Source organism: Bubalus bubalis, chromosome 14 (genome assembly GCF_019923935.1).
Source record: "Bubalus bubalis isolate 160015118507 breed Murrah chromosome 14, NDDB_SH_1, whole genome shotgun sequence".
In the NCBI taxonomy this organism is placed as follows: domain Eukaryota; kingdom Metazoa; phylum Chordata; class Mammalia; order Artiodactyla; family Bovidae; genus Bubalus; species Bubalus bubalis.
Genome location: NC_059170.1, coordinates 18,950,671 through 18,967,189, shown reverse-complemented (window position 1 = coordinate 18,967,189; position 16,519 = coordinate 18,950,671). Strand labels below are relative to the sequence as shown.

General features: G+C 47.1%; 1 protein-coding gene across 5 annotated transcripts in view; it reads left to right on the top strand.

The window, feature by feature from the left end:
* The first annotated feature begins 768 nt into the window (after positions 1 to 768).
* Positions 769 to 16,519, top strand: part of CEP250 (centrosomal protein 250) — a 47,414-nt gene continuing 31,663 nt past the window's right edge. Inside the window, exons 1-8 of one of the 5 annotated variants that reach the window (XM_006072430.4) lie at positions 769 to 914; positions 8,183 to 8,471; positions 8,933 to 8,989; positions 10,810 to 10,892; positions 11,119 to 11,284; positions 12,062 to 12,168; positions 12,416 to 12,670; positions 14,122 to 14,218. In XM_006072430.4, coding sequence (XP_006072492.4) covers positions 8,286 to 8,471; positions 8,933 to 8,989; positions 10,810 to 10,892; positions 11,119 to 11,284; positions 12,062 to 12,168; positions 12,416 to 12,670; positions 14,122 to 14,218 — 951 coding nt within the window. In that variant the 5' untranslated portion in view covers positions 769 to 914; positions 8,183 to 8,285. Of the gene's footprint in view, positions 920 to 6,367; positions 8,472 to 8,932; positions 8,990 to 10,809; positions 10,893 to 11,113; positions 11,285 to 12,061; positions 12,169 to 12,415; positions 12,671 to 14,121; positions 14,219 to 16,519 lie in introns of those variants that run through there. The other 4 variants (XM_006072431.4, XM_006072432.4, XM_025263579.3 and 1 more) reach the window with 4 other exon arrangements.

The window sequence follows — 16,519 nt, the reverse complement described above, 5'->3', positions numbered from 1 at the left end:
AGGGAATGGCAACCCACTCCAGTATTCTTGCCTGGAGAATCCCATGATCAGAGGATCCTGGTGGGCTACCACGACTCAGAGTAGGACACGACTGAGTTACTAACACACACACACACAGAAATTTAGAACCACTGAATGGAGAAGAGAGACAGGTAAATGGAATTTTACAATGCTAGAAAAGTGCACTGATTATTTATGCACAAAACTTATGGGAATAACGCTTCTAGTCTTCTACAAAGTCAGGCTCACGCAGAAAATCAAGCAAACTGCATTTTTCCGAACGGATGCAGGATATTCAGGCAAAAAGAAACCCTGTGCAATGCCATGCGTGTTCAAACCACATTGAGCAACTACGGTGCGAATGTTGTGTTGCCTGAAGCTGCTTGGCGCTTCGGGTTCTTAAGGTTTCATAGCGACGCAGCAGCGAGTTCGCTTATCCTTCACGCATTTGTTAGTTGCACTCGGGTTCGTGGGCGGTGCAGTACGCAGGCGCACCTAGAACCGGCGATCTTACACATGCGCACTGTGTAACCCCGAAGCCAAAAGGGGTATGATTGAGGGCAAGTTTATTTCTGTTACCAAAACTTTCCTTGCTGGAATCCAGAAACCCTAGCTGTCCCCATTTAGGGCGAGGGAATCTTAACATCATCGCTTAATAGGCTCTCCTGTTTCCTTTTGGGCCACTCTTGTAAATCGGCTGCCAGTACTCAACATGGCGGAGGCCCCCAGGCGGCGCAGTCCGCTCGCAGGCCAGCTTCCCGGCGGGGCGGGGCCCTCCGAAAGGGCGGGAGTTTGGGGGGCGGGGCCTACGCCCCAGCCCCTCGGTGGGCCCCCGCCCCCGGCCCGGCCTTAGCTGAGGCTTCGGCGGCTCTGGCGCTGAGAAGCACCTTGGGAATCTGCAGGAGCCGAGCGTGGTGAGGTGGGGGCCCCAAGGGAAGGCGGGAGGTACCGGGTTAACGGTCCGACGCCCACTGATCGGCCTGCCCAGGGCGCCTTAAGGAATCTCGTTTGGCCAGCGGCCTCCGATTCCCCGGGAGGAACCTGAGGGCCCACAGAGGGGCTGGGACCTGTCCTAGGCGGGTGCGTCCGCGTCCTGTTGCCGCCACCACTTTGGGCTCCAGTGCGCGCAGAAAGGGATCTTCCCGAGCCCGAAGTGATCAGACGCGGCGCTGTGCTCTCCTGCGCGTCCCGCCACCGGATCCCAGAATTTTGCGGCTTCCTCTGCACTTGGGGCTTTGCATGTGATCTGTCCGACAGTCCAGTCCTACCTGGCAGGTCCACTCTGGAACTCTCACTCTTCGCGACCCAGCTTAAATACTACTTCCCTGGAAATCTTTCTAACCGCTTTCTGCAGTCGCAGTAAGCTCACTGCTGTGTTCTTGAACACATCGCACCGAGTTAGCTTTTCCTGCTCCTCTTTTACAGCCGTGCACTTGTTGGGGGCGTTTTGCCTTGCCTTTTTCAGCTGTATCCTAGGGTCTAGCACGTGGTGATCATAATAATAGCTAATATTTACTGAATAGTCACAAAGGTGCTACTAAATCCATTACCTGTAAAGGCCCATTCAATCGTCAGAGCAATTCCATAAGGTGGGTTCTATAGCTTCACATCTTGTGCATGACGAAACTAAGGTTCTGTTACATCGATTTGCCTAGAGTCCCACAAAGAATAAAGTGAATGAAGCTGGGCCATGAATTCTAGGCTATGCCTCCCCAGAGCATGTGATAATTCCTAGAATGTGTTTGGGTTTGGTAAATGTCTGTCAAATTGGTGTTCACTTTAGGCCCATGAATTATGGAGGCCAGAGTTATCATGCACATGAGAAGGCTTAGAAAGAAGAATTGAGTGAGTTCATGACCAAACCAATGCCAGAAACTGCTGCTGGACATTCTGCCTTTCGTTGGTCCTTTTCCATCAAAGAGCTGAAGACCCGGGACTCATTATTTCACATCCTTTAGAAAGTGCCCCTCACAGAATTGTGATTTCATATTTCATGACTTAGGGGAAGCATGATGTAAGGAAAGGGCACAGAGGTGGAAGCAGATTGCCTGCATGCGTGCGTGCTCAGTTGTGTCTGACTCCTTGCCACCCCATGTACTATAGCCCGCCAGGCTCCTCTGTCCATGGAATTCTCCAGGCAAGAATACTGGAGTGGGTGGCCATTTCCTCCTCCAAGGGATCTTCCTGACCCAGGGATCAAACCTGTGTCTCTTCCGTGTCCTGTCTTGGCAGGCGGATCCTTTACTGCTCCACCTGGGAAGCCCTTGGAAGCAGATTGGGGTTCAGTGTCTCCTCTACCGCTGACCAGTTATGTTCCTTCTGTGTTTCGAGCCTAGTTTTCTTGTCCATAAAATGAAGGCACTAATTTCTTCTCAAAGGGTTTCTTTTTTTATGAAGATTGCAAACAATTGTTGTGAGGGAGTAAAGTGCTATGCAGACTACATGATCTCTTTCTTTTTTGTTGTTCATTTTTTCCTTTTAGAAGGTTATAGAGCTATCAGCATTTTGCAAGACGTTTGATATGAATCGTGTTGCCTAGAGTTCCTGTATTCATTTATTTGGTCAAATGCCTCAAGAGTACCTGCTATATACCAGGAGCTGAGAATATAGCAGTCAATAAAATAATATTCTTGCTCTTGAGAAATTTGCATTGTGTTAGCTATATTACACATGATACTCAGATAGGGACACGTAAAGCATGGTAAGCTAAGTAGAAAAATACCAGGGACTTTCCTGATAGTCCAGTGTTCAAGACTCCAAGTTTTCACTGAAGGGGCCACAGGTTCCTTTACCTGATCCGGGTACTAAGAGATTCCCACATGGCACATAGTATGGCAATTTAAAAAAAAGAAAGAAAAATACCTGTGTGTGTGTGTAGGAGTGGTGATATTTTATATTGGGTGGCTAGGGTATACCTTACTGGGAAGGTGACATTTGAACAGAGACCTGAAGGTGGCAAGGGAGCCAATCATGAGAATAACTAGAAGATGCCCTAGATGAGTGTGTGGCCTGGTGTGTTCCAAGCAGGTACATCAAGGAGGGCTGTGTGGCTGGAGGGATGTGAGCAAAGGGGAGAGGAGTAAGAAATGGAATTAAAACAATTGGAGGCAGGGATCAAATACTTAGGACGGGGTAAGCCAATATAGTGATTGTGGTTTTTACTCTTTGATTAGCCACTGGAGGGTTCTGAATGGCCTAATCAGTCACTATTTCAGTTTTTATTTATTTATTTATTTTGTTTTATTTTTTTGGCCATGCCATATGGCATGTGGCCTCCAGCGTTTAGATGGTGGGGAGATGAGGAGGAACCAGCAGAGGAGACTAAAGGGAAAGCCTTAGAGGTGGGAGGAGGACAGAGAGAGAGCCCCTACATATGCGATTTATATAAGGAGCTGTATGCTAATTTTTTTTTTTTTTCCTGGGATAAGAAACAAATTGTCTGTGCAGACAAATATATATCGTTTCTTTGCTCAGGAAATAAAATGTCCATGCCTCGAGTGTTTTTACTTTTTTTGCTCTAAGTGACAAATCCTGTTTAATAATACCCGTCCTCAGCTTAGTCCTCCTAACATTTACATCTGTATTCCAAGTTCAAGTGGCATTGCTTCTATTTCAAGTTTATTTAAATCACTTTTTGAAAGAATCTAGATGAGAGAAGACAAAATATAACCTATGTTACTCTTCAGCCTAGGTTCAGAGGTCACTGCCCTTCCCTGTCTGGTTCCTAGCAAAAGTTGGAAGTTAGCCTTATTTATTTCTGTATCACTGTGGCCAGTTATCTGATACTAAGCTGGAATTCATGAGTGTTTATAGGATAACTTAATTTATGAAAGAAGGGAATCTTTTTCCTTTACCTGCAGAAATGATAACATCTGTCCAATGGTTTACGGTTTACAAAGCACACCAACATCCATTGTCTCATTGAATGCAAGTCAGCCTGTTCCCTGTTGCCAACTTCTGACCTTTTCCTTTCCTGAGGGACATTGAAACCTACCTTTCTTTTGGAGCTATGCTAGTTTACTTATTCACTGGCTGATCTGACAGTGTGTTAATGAAAGGTGCTGGACTGTGTCTTGAGGAAGCTCCGAGCTAAATCTCAACTTCAGAAAAATTCCTGATGTAGTTTTTCTCTGTTGCCTCCATCTTTTTACTCTTGTTTTAGTGGGGTGGGGGGGGGTGCGGGGGGGAGGAATTGGTGGTGGTGGAGTTAATCATAAAATTGTTGAAATCATTTTTAAAATAAACTTTATTTTGGGGAAACAATTTTGGATTTACAGAAAAATTGCATAGTACAGCAAGTTCCTATATACCTTGCACCCAATTTCCTTTATTAGTAACATCTTACGTTCAGTTCAGTTCAGTTCAGTCGCTCAGTCGTGTCCGACTCTTCGCCATCCCATGAATCGCAGCATGCCAGGCCTCCCTGTCCATCACCAACTCCCGGAGTTCACTCAGACTCAAGTCCATTGAGTCAGTGATGCCATCCAGCCATCTCATCCTCTGTCGTCCCCTTCTCCTCCTGCCCCCAATCCCTCCCAGCATCAGAGTCTATACGTTACGAGTATGGTATATTTGCTACAATGTCAAGTCATTTTGTGAGGTAATTGGGGCATATAAATAAAGTATGATCAAAATGAAATCACTTCATCTCCATAAGCCTCAGTTTCCTTATCTGTAAAAGGAGAGGTTGGGACTAAATTTTTAAATAGCTGTAAATTTTTAAACTATCTGCTAAAGTAAAATAATCATATAATTCTAATATAATTTCATTTCTTTATTGAAGTGTTACTGTCATTTTCTAAAATAGTGTATGTACTTTAACAATAGCCTTATTCTAAAAGAAGATTTAATAGGAGAATTCCAGAAACAGTGGGAGGGCTGCTTATAGATTAGGCTTGTATAAAATGGCAACCCAGTCCAGTATTCTTGCCTAGAGAATCCCGTGGACAGAGGAGCCTGATGGGCTGCTGTCCATAGGGTCGCACAGAGTCGGACATGACTGAAGCGACTTAGCATGCATGCATATACATAAATATATGATTATAAATATATACAACACATAATATTATTAGGTTGAATTACATGAAATTACCTTTTATAGGTTAAAAAAGGGCAAATATCGGCAATTTTGTATGGATCAGCCTATGCTTTGAGGGATGAGGGAAAGCCAATGCTTTGAGGGAAAGGATTCAAAGGAGGAGGATAAGGGAGTCTTGAGGGCCTCTGAGACTCTGCAGAAGCCTGGCCCAGCCCCCACAGTGTTAGGAGAGAAAAGGCTCTTCTGGTCCCTTGAAGCAACTGAGAGCTACTCTTGTTGTTGGTGATGTTGGCAGTAAGAGCTCTTCCCAGCAGCTTTATGCCTCCAACCAGAAGAGACAGGTTGAGTCAGATTTTCACAGCTATGGTGGGTTGGCAGAAGGGAAGGGCAGAAAGGGAGGGCTCAGCTTCCCTGGTGGCTCAGATAGTAAAGAATCTGCCCGCAGTGCAGGAGACCTGGGTTCAATCCCTGGGTTGGGAGGATCCCCTGGAAGAGGGCTTGGCAACCCACTGCAGTATTCTTGCCTGGAGAATCCCCATGTAGCCTGGCAGGCTACAGTCCAGGGGGTTGCTAAGAGTTGGACACAACTGAGAGACTAAGCGCAGCACAGCAACCGAGTTGGTCAGCCAGGAAGAGGCAGCCTGGGGCGCTGGTGCCCCTCAGCTGTTATTGGTACCACTCTGCTCTTCCTACGTTATGCTGTTTCCTTGCTGTCTAGTAGAATCTCTATAAACTCAGCTGTCTGCAGTTGCTCAGGAGGTGATGTAAATTAGGAAGCTGAGTATTCCTCTCTAACACTGCTGTAAGAAAAACAATAGCACAAGTAGAATGACCTGACAACTGAAATCTGCTATCAGTACATGAGAGGGAGGCAAAGCCAGGCAGGGGCCCAAGACTGAGGTGAACTGAAGAGTGTGCCTTCTCAAAAGGGGACAGATGCTGTTTCACTGCAGCTGGTTGTGGCCTTGTAGGAATGAGAGTCAGGGTTCACTGGATACTCTGATTTTCCAAAGGAACCAGAAATATGAACTTTTGTGTGTATTTTCCCAAGGGTAAATGTTGGCATCTAATTTGAATTCTTAAAAATCATTGTACAGGCCACACAGTGATTGAAAAGGACCAGCAGTCCACTTGGTAACCTCTAGCTAAGGGTTTAGATCTGCCGGGAGTGAGGCCCACATGCATTTCTTCATTGTGCATTGTTGACAACCTATGTTCGTGCTAAGTCACTTCAGTTGTATCTGCCTCTGTGTGGCCCTGTCGACTAGCCCGCCAGGCTCCTCTGTCCATGGGATTCTCCAGGCAAGAATACTGGATTGGGTTGCCATGCCCTCCTCCAAAGGATCTTCCTTGACCCAGGGATTGAACCCACGTCTCTTTTGTCTCCTGCATTGGCAGGCAGGTTTTTTACCACTAACATCACCTGGGAAGCCCTGGTGGCTAAGGACCAAAATGAATTAGTCAGCTCTTGCCTTATCAGGAACTCACAAATTAGTGGAAAAGATAGCCAGATAATAAGGTATAGACATTCTCTCTGTGTATTAAATATAAATTTAAAAACATATAAAAGTGATTAATTATTCCTGAATAAATCTGGAAGGACCCAATAGAAGGTAGCGTTGGTGGGAAATCAACAGTTTGGTGCATTAAAGGGACTTGGGGCCCTGAAACTCCCACTGTATGTGCAAATGTTGTATCTGCATTTGCTGTATATGCCATTTTCTTCAGATTAGGAGACTGATGCTGCCAAAAAGGCAGCTCTAGTAGACCTTTTTCTTGATAGGTAGTTAGAAATACAGATATTCCTCAGCCCTGCTGATGGGTATCTCAGGGCTGATAAAATGAGAGAACTCTATAACCTCCCCGCCAGCCCTAGCTGTTTTAGAGGACTAAGAAACTCAGAGGTCATGCAGCTGGGTGCCTCATTTTTTTTTGCCCTCATTTTTTTGATGAGGAACCTTAAAGGGCACTGGCCTGCTCCAGGTCACAGAGCTCTTTAGAGACAGAACTTGGATGAGCACCCCGAACTCTTCTTGACCATCTTGCCTTCCCCTCTCCTGGCTCTCTCTGAAGTCACTGGTTAGGCTGGCCTCCCCCGCTGGCCCCCATTGCCTGGTTCTGGCCCAGCTCCTGGCGGGTGAGGTGAGTTTGCTCCTCCTCCATCCTCCTGAGGCTGGTTCCTTCTTCCCTCTCTATTTTGGATCCCCTGCCCAAAATGCCTGCTATTCTGTGTCAGAGAGTGAAAATTCTTGTTCAAATCCCTAGTCAACCAAACATCAACTGTATGAAATAGGACAAATTGTTTAATCTTTCTAGTTTCTTTAACTAAGACTTTACTGTCATAAGCCTCAGTGTCCTCATCCACGCATGAAGAGTTAAAGTAGTACCGATGTTTAACTGTCATAGGAATGCTTTGAGATTCTTGTGATGCCAAATTGACATAGTGTGTGTAAGGCACTTAACAAAGTGACTGACCCATAGAAGCACTTAACAAGTATTAACAATGATCAGGAAGATCCCCTGCAGGAGGGCATGGCAACCCACTACAGTATTCTTGCCTAGAGAATCCCATGGATAGAGGAGCCTGGCGGGCTACAGTCCATGGGGTCGCAAGGAGTCAGACATGATTGAAGCGACTTAGCAGGTACAAAACAATGATGATGATATTCACACCTTCACAGTCCCCCAGGTTGGGTCACATGCCCATCTGTTGTCTTCCCATACTATCCTGTGATCTATTATTACTGCACAGACCACACTGTATTGAATTATACCCATCCCCCAGCCAGCCTAAAAGCACCTTTGGTGATTCATTCAGCAAATGTTTATTAGGCACTGTGTCAGGCACGAGGGATGCACTGATAAACTAGGAGCTCTTGGTCGGGTGCAGAGTTTCGGAAGGCATGCCAGGAAACACGGGTCCCTGTGTCATGGTCCAATAACTTTGGGGATTGGCCACTCATCATGGCTCCCCCTGTAGTGATTAGGTCCATCTTAGTATTTTAAAAGCTCTGAGGAGTCCTGTAGTAAAAGAACCTATTTACTTCGTCCAATCCAAGTCTGCCAGAGTTAATGAGTATTTGCTGAATACATGTGAGTCATCTAGACAGTTCTCTCAACTCCAGTGTGTGCTTTGGTCCCCAGCTCAAGAGGAGGTCCAAGTGACCCAGTGATGCTCAGAGACTGCTCTGGGAGTGAACAGCCTCTGGCTACTTAGGGGCCGGTGGGCTTGCTGTCCGGGGCCCCCATGGAGACAGGGGGCCCTGGGTTGAACAATATGAAGCCCCGGTCCCTGCAGCTGGTGCTGGAAGAGCAAGTGCTGGCACTGCAGCAGCAGATGGCCGAGAACCAGGCAGCCTCATGGAGGAAGCTGAAGAGCTCCCAGGAGGCCCAGCAGAGGCAAGCAGCTCTCGTGAGGAAGCTGCAGGCCAAGGTGAGGCGGCCACTCTCTTAGGAAAGGCAAGAGGAGGACCCCTGGGGCTGGGGGCTGAGATGGAAGAGGTTGGCCGGACCCCAGAGCCACACAGTGGCAACACCTAAACAGCTCTCCTGTGATGCTCCCAACTTCTCCACAGGCTGCCGACCGCGTCCTTTCAAAGACGCCCTTCATGGGGCTTCCATCAGTCATGTAGCTTTGCTCTCCTAGAATAGGACCTGACCTTAGGTTTGCCAGTTCCCGAGCCCACGAACTTGTTGCTTCTCCAATAACAAGAGCTGCAGAGAATGTATTATTAAATGACCAAACGGAAGCTGTAAGGCGTTACGGCCTTACCTCACTCCTGTCACCAAGCCCCTTATTCACCGAGGGGTTTGCCCACGACCCTGGGGGGACCTCTGCTTTGGGCCATGGGTACCAGCCAGGCCCATTGCCCCGTCCTGCTCCGTTTGCCTCAGGTGTTACAGTACCGGAGCTGGTGCCAGGAGCTGGAGAAGCGGCTGGAAGCCACTGGGGTGAGTGAGGCTGTTCTGTGCTCCTCACGGGCCCTCAGGGAGTATGGTTAGGCCCTGTTTGCTGACTGAGGGAGGCTGGGGAGAGGTAAGGCGGTGTTTCGTAGAAGCGGCTCTTTCAGCTCCTGAGAGCTTTTTTTGCCTTTTTTTTAATATTTGGAAAATTTTAAAATATTTAATATTTTAATAATAAAAATATTTTTTAGTATTTATTTGGCTGCACTGGGTTTTAGTTGTGGCACACAGGATCTTTTTCTTTTCTTTTTGTTTTTTAGTTGCAGCATGGGGAATCTTTAGTTACAGCATGCAGGATCTTTCGATTGTGGTGTGCGAACTGTTAGTTGAGGCATGTGGGATCTAGATCTCTGACCAGGGATCGAACTCAGGCCGCCTTGCATTGGGAGCATGGAGGCTTAGCCACTGGACCGCCAGGGAAGTCCCCTGAGAGCTTTATCGGATACCTTCATGGGACCTGGCTATTCCTGCCCCGACAGACTCCAGCCCAGGGCTCTCTAAGGGCAAAACGCAGCTTTAAAAAACTTAAGGTTTCAGATTGGAAGTGAAATAAAGTGAAAGTCACTCAGTCGTCTCTGACTCTTTGTGACCCCATGGACTGTAGCCCGCCAGGCTTCTCTGTTCTTTGAATTCTCCAGGTAAGAATATTGGGGCAGGTAGCCATTCCCAGGGGATCTTCCTGACCCAGGGATTGAACCCAGGTCTCCTGCACTGCAGGCGGATTCTTTACCATCTGAACCAGATTGGAAGCAGTGTGGAATCCAAGAGAAGTGATGCATTTTTCCTCCAGAAGGTGTCAGTGTTTATCCGTTGTGGAGAGATGTGTGCCTCACAGACTTGGGGGGGAAAAAAAAGATGTGTTTGTGGCAGATGGTTTTATTTGTGCTGTGGGCAGGATTGAATTGCCTTTCAAAAACCCATCTGCCTTTGTTCTAGCTCCCCTCAGCACCATCTTAATGTTACCCTCAGAAGAGTTCTCTCTGAGGAGGGAAAGGACCGAGACTTAGTATGTCCCGATCTGTAGGCATTGTGTAGGCACCCTTAGGCATTGTCATAGAATTATGTCACTTGACCTGCAAAGCAGTTTTCTCAGGGGAATGATATCACCTTCACTTTGGAGTTGAAAACCTTGTGGATCAGAGAAGTTATAACTTCCCAAAGTCTGAAGATTAGTGTAATAGAAGCCAAGGCCATTAATGAAAGATGTGTTTTGTTTATTTTTTTTTAAAGATTAAAAAAATTTTTTTTAATCTTTATTGATGTTGTTACAATATTGCTTCCATTTTTAGTTTTTTGGCTGTGAAGTATATGGGATCTTAACTCCCCAGCCAGAGATCGAACCCACAGCCCCAGCAGTGGAAGGCAAAATCTTAATCACCGGACTGCCAGGGAAATCCCTGGAAGCTGTATCTTATGCTTCTTAACTCAAAAGTTCTTTTCACTACCAAATGCTGTCTTTCATGAGAAGTCACTGGTTCACATTTGGAGAGAGATATACAGTGGATTTACTTGCAGGATGCAGTGATTGAGAAAAGAGACATATCGCTAACAAAGGGGAGAAAGAATAAAAAGCAAGCAGGGGGATTCCCTGGCAGTCCAGGGGCTAGAGTTCTGCACTTTCACTACTAAGGGCCCAGATTCGATCCCTAATCTGGGAACTAAGATCTTGCAAGCTGCATGGCGCAGCCAAAAGTAAAAATAAAAGTGTGAATTTAGAAAAGTGGGCTGCTGTAGAAGGGGGCATCAGAGACTTGGTCTGCAGGATGTTCTCTTTGGAGGTGAATAAGGCTTGCTTTTATCTGGCTAAGGGACCGATCCCTCAAAGGTGGGAAAGCATGGAAGAGCCAAACCTGGAACAGCTGCTAATCCGATTGGAAGAGGAACAACAGAGGTGATGGGCCCCAACTTTCTGGCCTGGGTGGTTGGCCGACGGGCGGAGCAGGCTGATGGAAAACCTCTGTCTGGAGGGCTGACATGGTTTAGAACCAAGGACTTCAGCCTTAGCCCTCCAGCTCCCGGCAGTGGAAAGTTCCAGTGGTTGTTGTCTTACTCCAAGAAGTCCAGGGGGTTGGCTCAGACCTTTGTTTAGTACTTGCTCCTACCCCTCCCCAGTGCAGGTGTGAGAGTCTAGCGGAGGTGAACACCCAGCTTCGGCTGCACATGGAAAAAGCTGACGTGGTGAATAAAGCGCTTCGGGAAGATGTGGAAAAATTGACAGTCGACTGGAGCCGGGCCCGGGATGAGCTAATGAGGAAGGAGAGCCAGTGGCAGATGGAGCAGGAGGTAAGAGAAACGGGGCGGGAACAGCACGAGGAGTGCAGGTTGGGCACTGCCTGGTCGGTGCCAGAAGGAATGGGCTACCTTCAGGACCTGGATGGGAACTGAGCCTAGTTTAAGTCTCTGGCCGTCCTTAGCACTCATGCTGGCAGCTCAGCCCTGAGCTGTCAGGGCTGAGGGGCTGAATGAAGGGCTGTCATCTTCATTCTGTCCTTACCTGCCCAGTCGAGGTTTTGCTGGCAGGTAGCATGATGCTCAGAGCAGCTCCGTTCCTGCATTAGTGACTTGCTCAGATTTTAAATGGATCTCAAAGTTTAGACTCCCCTCGTCTGGAAGTCTGCAAGCTAGATGCCTAGGAGGTAGCCACTGAAATTGAATGGGAAGATATTTTCAGATCCCAGTTAAAGGAAACTAATGTTGCTTGAGCCATTGCTCTGTGCCAGGCTTTGTATTGGGTGATTTATATATGTTGTATCATTTAATCCTCATTGTAAGTCTGTGCTGATGATGGTAATAGCTCATTGGTTGAGCAGCTACTGTTTATCCTCTTCTAATCTAGCTCAGGGAAGACCTTATAGCATCCCAGACCCTCTGACCTCTTGAGTCCCTCTGCTAATTTTATTAAACACTTCAGCATCACCTGAACATAGACACCCATTCGTAAGCTGTCTCCTGTAAGTCCCTCCTTCCCTTCCCTGCAATAGTTGGGAGGGATCCAGGACTCCTGTGTTGACAAATGATGTCCTCTTCCCTTTGATATGACCTGGGTTTCTGAACACACAGTTCTTCAAGGGCTACCTGAAAGGGGAGCACGGTCGCCTTCTGGGTCTATGGCGGGAGGTGGTGACTTTCCGACGCCACTTCCTGGAAATGAAGTCAGCCACTGACAGGTCAGTGTGGGGATAAGAGGGGAGAAGGTTTGCCCCTGCTGACTCCAGATTTGTGACAGTGGGCTGCTTTAGAAGGGAGGGGTCAGGTTGTGGGGGGAGGGCAGGGGTGGAGAGTTGGTGGGGAGGGATGGAATTGTTGGATTCAGATGGTTTTTCCCAGACCCGCTCTTCCTGGGGCCTGACCTCTACATGCCCGTTCCTATCCCTGGTCCCTACCGGAGTCTGCTCTTTCCTTCCTTGGACTCAGAGACCTGACGGAGCTCAAGGCTGAGCACGCGAGGCTTTCGGGGTCCCTGTTGACCTCTTGCCTGCGCCTGACTGTGGGAGTACCACCGTCTCGGGAGTCTGATGGATCTGGGAGACTGAATGGAAATGAGCCATCCCAGTTGATGCTGCTACTAGCCAAGACCCAGGAACTGGAGAGGGAAGCCCATGAAAGGAGCCAGGAGTTAATACAGCTGAAGAGTCAAGGGGGTCTGGAGAAGGCAGAGCTTCAGGATCGGTGAGATGGGCTGGGTCCTAGGAGGGGATCGCCTGGGGAAAGTCGACTCCTTTGGGGAGTCAAGCAGGTGGGGAAGACCTGAAGAGCCCTCTTCCCACAAGAGGGGAAGGAGATGTGCCAGAGGAGGGTCTAGTGTGAAACCCAGGGCCACAGCTGGGGCCATGTCGCTACCCTCTGCCCTCAGACTATCTCACAGCTCAGTTTCCCTCCTGTTGACTCACAGAACTGGCAGTGACTCTATACCAAACTACTTGCCATTCCCAGAACAGCCAAGTCCCTCCACATTCCCTGCCTTTGTAGATGCTGACCTTGGCCTGGAATGCTTCCCTCCCTCCTCTCTCTGCCTTATCCTTTAAGGCATAGTTCAAATGTCACCTCTTCGATGACCTCAATAGCCTGTTACATTACTGTACCCCACCATGGTCTTTAGAACTGCTTGTTACAACATTGATTATTTATTATTAATAGTTTTTTAATTTCATTGATTATTTAGTTTTTTCTTTTCTCTTTTTGGCTAGGCTCTTTTATTTTTTGGATTGTAATAAAATAAATATAAAAAAAAAATGAGAAGAGCAGGGACAAGCAAAGAGCTCTATTTGAGTCATCTCAGGACAGAGGTCCCTTTACACCCCATGGCTAGGGTAGTGTCGCCACCTATCGGTGGCGTATGTAAATTGCAGTTTGTTTTGTTGGGTTGTGAAGGCACTGGGAAGCACAGAGAATGTCTTAGTCAAGTTGTGTGACCGAGTGCTTTGCACTTCACCTGCCATATAGTAGAGACTTGGTAAATGCTTATTTAGTGATACAATAACTAAATGAGTGACTGTACAGTGAGTTCAGGCTCTTAAAGATGATGCAGAATCAAATTATGAAGACTTTGAAACAAAAATTAAACTCCTGGATGAGTTCATTCAAGAAATATTTGTTAAGCTACCCATATAATACCAAGCACTGTGCACTCCAGGATAAAGGTGATAGAGGCCTGGTGATTTCCCTGAACTTTGAGGTTAAGATCAGGGAGGTTGACTGTAATCTCTCCCAAATTGCCCCTCCTTTTTCTCTATCAGAGTTAGAACCTTGGGCTGGAGGGACCTTGGAACTATCCCATATGGCAATTCTGATGTTCTCATTGGCTTCAGGGTGCTTGACTTCAAGATCAAATGGGGCCTGGAGGGGCCTGTGCCAGGGCTTTCCTTCAGCTCTCAGGCCCCCAAACACGTGTTCCAGCCTTGAGATGTGGTAAATCCCTGCATGTGTCTGAGTGGCATTTGGCTTCCCCTGCTGAGTTCAAGGCTATAGCATCATGTGTTCAGGGAGTACAGGGGCTGGGGGCACCCAAGGGACTCTGGGGAGCCTGTAGGCGGGGCATCTGTGTTGGGTTGAGGGTGTGCTGCATAGCTCTGTCCACATCCATGGGTGCCCAGGTGACAGTGCTGTGCTCTTCTCATCAGGGTGACCGAGCTCTCTGCTCTGCTGACCCAGTCTCAGAAGCAAAATGAAGATTATGAAAAGATGGTGAAGGCTCTGAGAGCGACGATGGAGATCCTGGTATGTGATCCTTTGTTCTGCGAAGGAGTTGGGAGTGGGCCTGTGGGTTCCTGTCCTTTATGGACGAAGAGTGCAGGATACCAGTTAAATGTTCCTTGATGAAATCCCCTGAAGCTACAAAATTAATTTTGGTTCCATCTGAAAATTAATTAATTAACTCATTCATTTACCTATTAATAAACATTAGCTGTCTACTCTTTCTACTATGGGCTTCCCAAGTGGCTCAGTGGTAAAGAATCTTCCTGGCAATGCAAGCAGGAGATGTGGGTTTGATCCCTGGGTCAGGAAGAGCCCCCTGGAGAAGAAAATGGCAACCCACTCCAATATCCTTGCTTGGAAAATTCCATGGACAGAGGAGACTGGTGGCTACTGTCCATGAAGTCACAAAGAGTCAGACACGACCTAGGAACTTAACAGCAACAGCATCATCCCTCTTACTTTCTTAGGGGAGCTTTGCAGTGTGTCCTCTTCTGAAAGAGTGGGACACACGTGAAGAGGCACAGTGGCCAAGTAGGAGAGGGTGGAGGGAAATGTGTAGAGAGATTCAAAACCTACTCATACAAGAAACACTTGAGGAGCATGGCAGTGGGTAGCCTGGCGGAGAAGGGCTTGAGGAAGACATGATGACTGCCTTCATGTAACTGAAGGACTAATACCAGGGAAGAGAGTTGGTTTGTTTTAATGTATGCCAGGGGGCCACAAGCCCTGCCAGTGACTAGGAGTTACCAGGAGGTAGACCTCAGCTGCAGCTAGAGCTGCTCGATACTTTAACAGTCCTCTTTGGGAAGGAGTGAAGTCCATGATAACATCTGCCAAGGATGTTATCAAAGGGATTCTCTTAGGTTGGACATCAGAACCTCTGGCTTGGTTCCATGTTTTCTTCCATCTCTAGTTTTTGTATCTCTGACTCTAGGCAAATTCTGAACCCCCATCGCTATGCATATCCCTAGTCTTCTCATCCAAACTGAGATCAGCTGGGAAGCAAACTTGCTTATGCCTTTTTGCTTCCATTGTGTTCAGGAATTTGCAAATTCAGATGTCCTCGTGGCCCAAATACTATAAATGAGTCAAGCCGGTTCAGCTGTAAGATTTCTGATTTTTCCGATATTGTCATATTTAGTACAGCAGGGAACACTTGATCTCAGTACACAGGGAAAAAAAGAGGAGAAGTGGGGACTGCAGGACCCTGAGACACATTTGTCCTGTCTGGAGGAGGCATCCCCTGTTCAACTTTAAGAAATACTTGCCATGTAGGAATGAGGCCTTAGGTCCGTCTAGTCAAAGCTATGGTCTTTCCAATGTATGGATGTGAGAGTTGGACCATGAAGAAGGCTGAGCACTGAAAAATTGATGCTTTTGAACTGTGATGTTGGAGAAGACTCCCGAGAGTCCCTTGAACTGCAAAGAGATCAAACCAGTCCATCCTAAAGGAAATCAGTCCTGAATATTTATTGGAAGGATTGATGCTGAAGCTGAATCTCCAATACTTTGGCCACCTGATGTGAAGAGCCAACTCATTGGAAAAGACCCTGATGCTGGGAAATACTGAAGGCAGGAGGAGAAGAGAGCGACAGAGGATGAGATGGTTGGATGTCATCAGTGACTCGATAGACATGAGTTTGAGCAAACTCCAGGAGATAGTGAAGGACAGGGAAGGCTGGCCTGCTGCACTCCATGGGGTCACAGAGTTGGACACGACTGAGCAACTGAACAATAATAACAACAGTGATGGGCTTCCCTGGTGGCTCAGAGGTTAAAGCGTCTGCCTGTGGGGCTGGTGTGGCCCATTTGTTAACTTTTTGAGAGATACCAGAAATGTAGATTTTTATGAATTTCTCAGCTTATAAAAATCTCTCAATTTACAAATGTTGGTTCAGATTTTGCATAGGCCAAAAAAAAACTCAAAAAAGCCCATAGCTGCAAATCTTTGTCTTTAGGTCTTCACTAGCACAGTACAGTAGGAAGAAGGAGCGAAATTTTGAGAGTTCAGATTTACTACTGGCCTTCCTTGGGGCCAGAGATTCCTCTGGCCTTAGGTCTCACACGTCCATTTGCTGTCCAGAGACAGGAGCCATCCTTCATCCAATGATGGCTCACATTTAATGAACATTTGTTTTGTGACAGGCGCTGTGTTGAGTAACTTATATGCAGTTTTTTCATTCAAGTCTGGGAACAAATCTATGAAGCAGTTGCTGTTAATTATTCCCATTTTAAAGAGAAGGAAGCTCAAAGAAGGAGTTGCCTAAGGTTACCAAGCTAGAAAGTGACAGAGAAAGAATGCTAATCTGGACAGCCTACTTC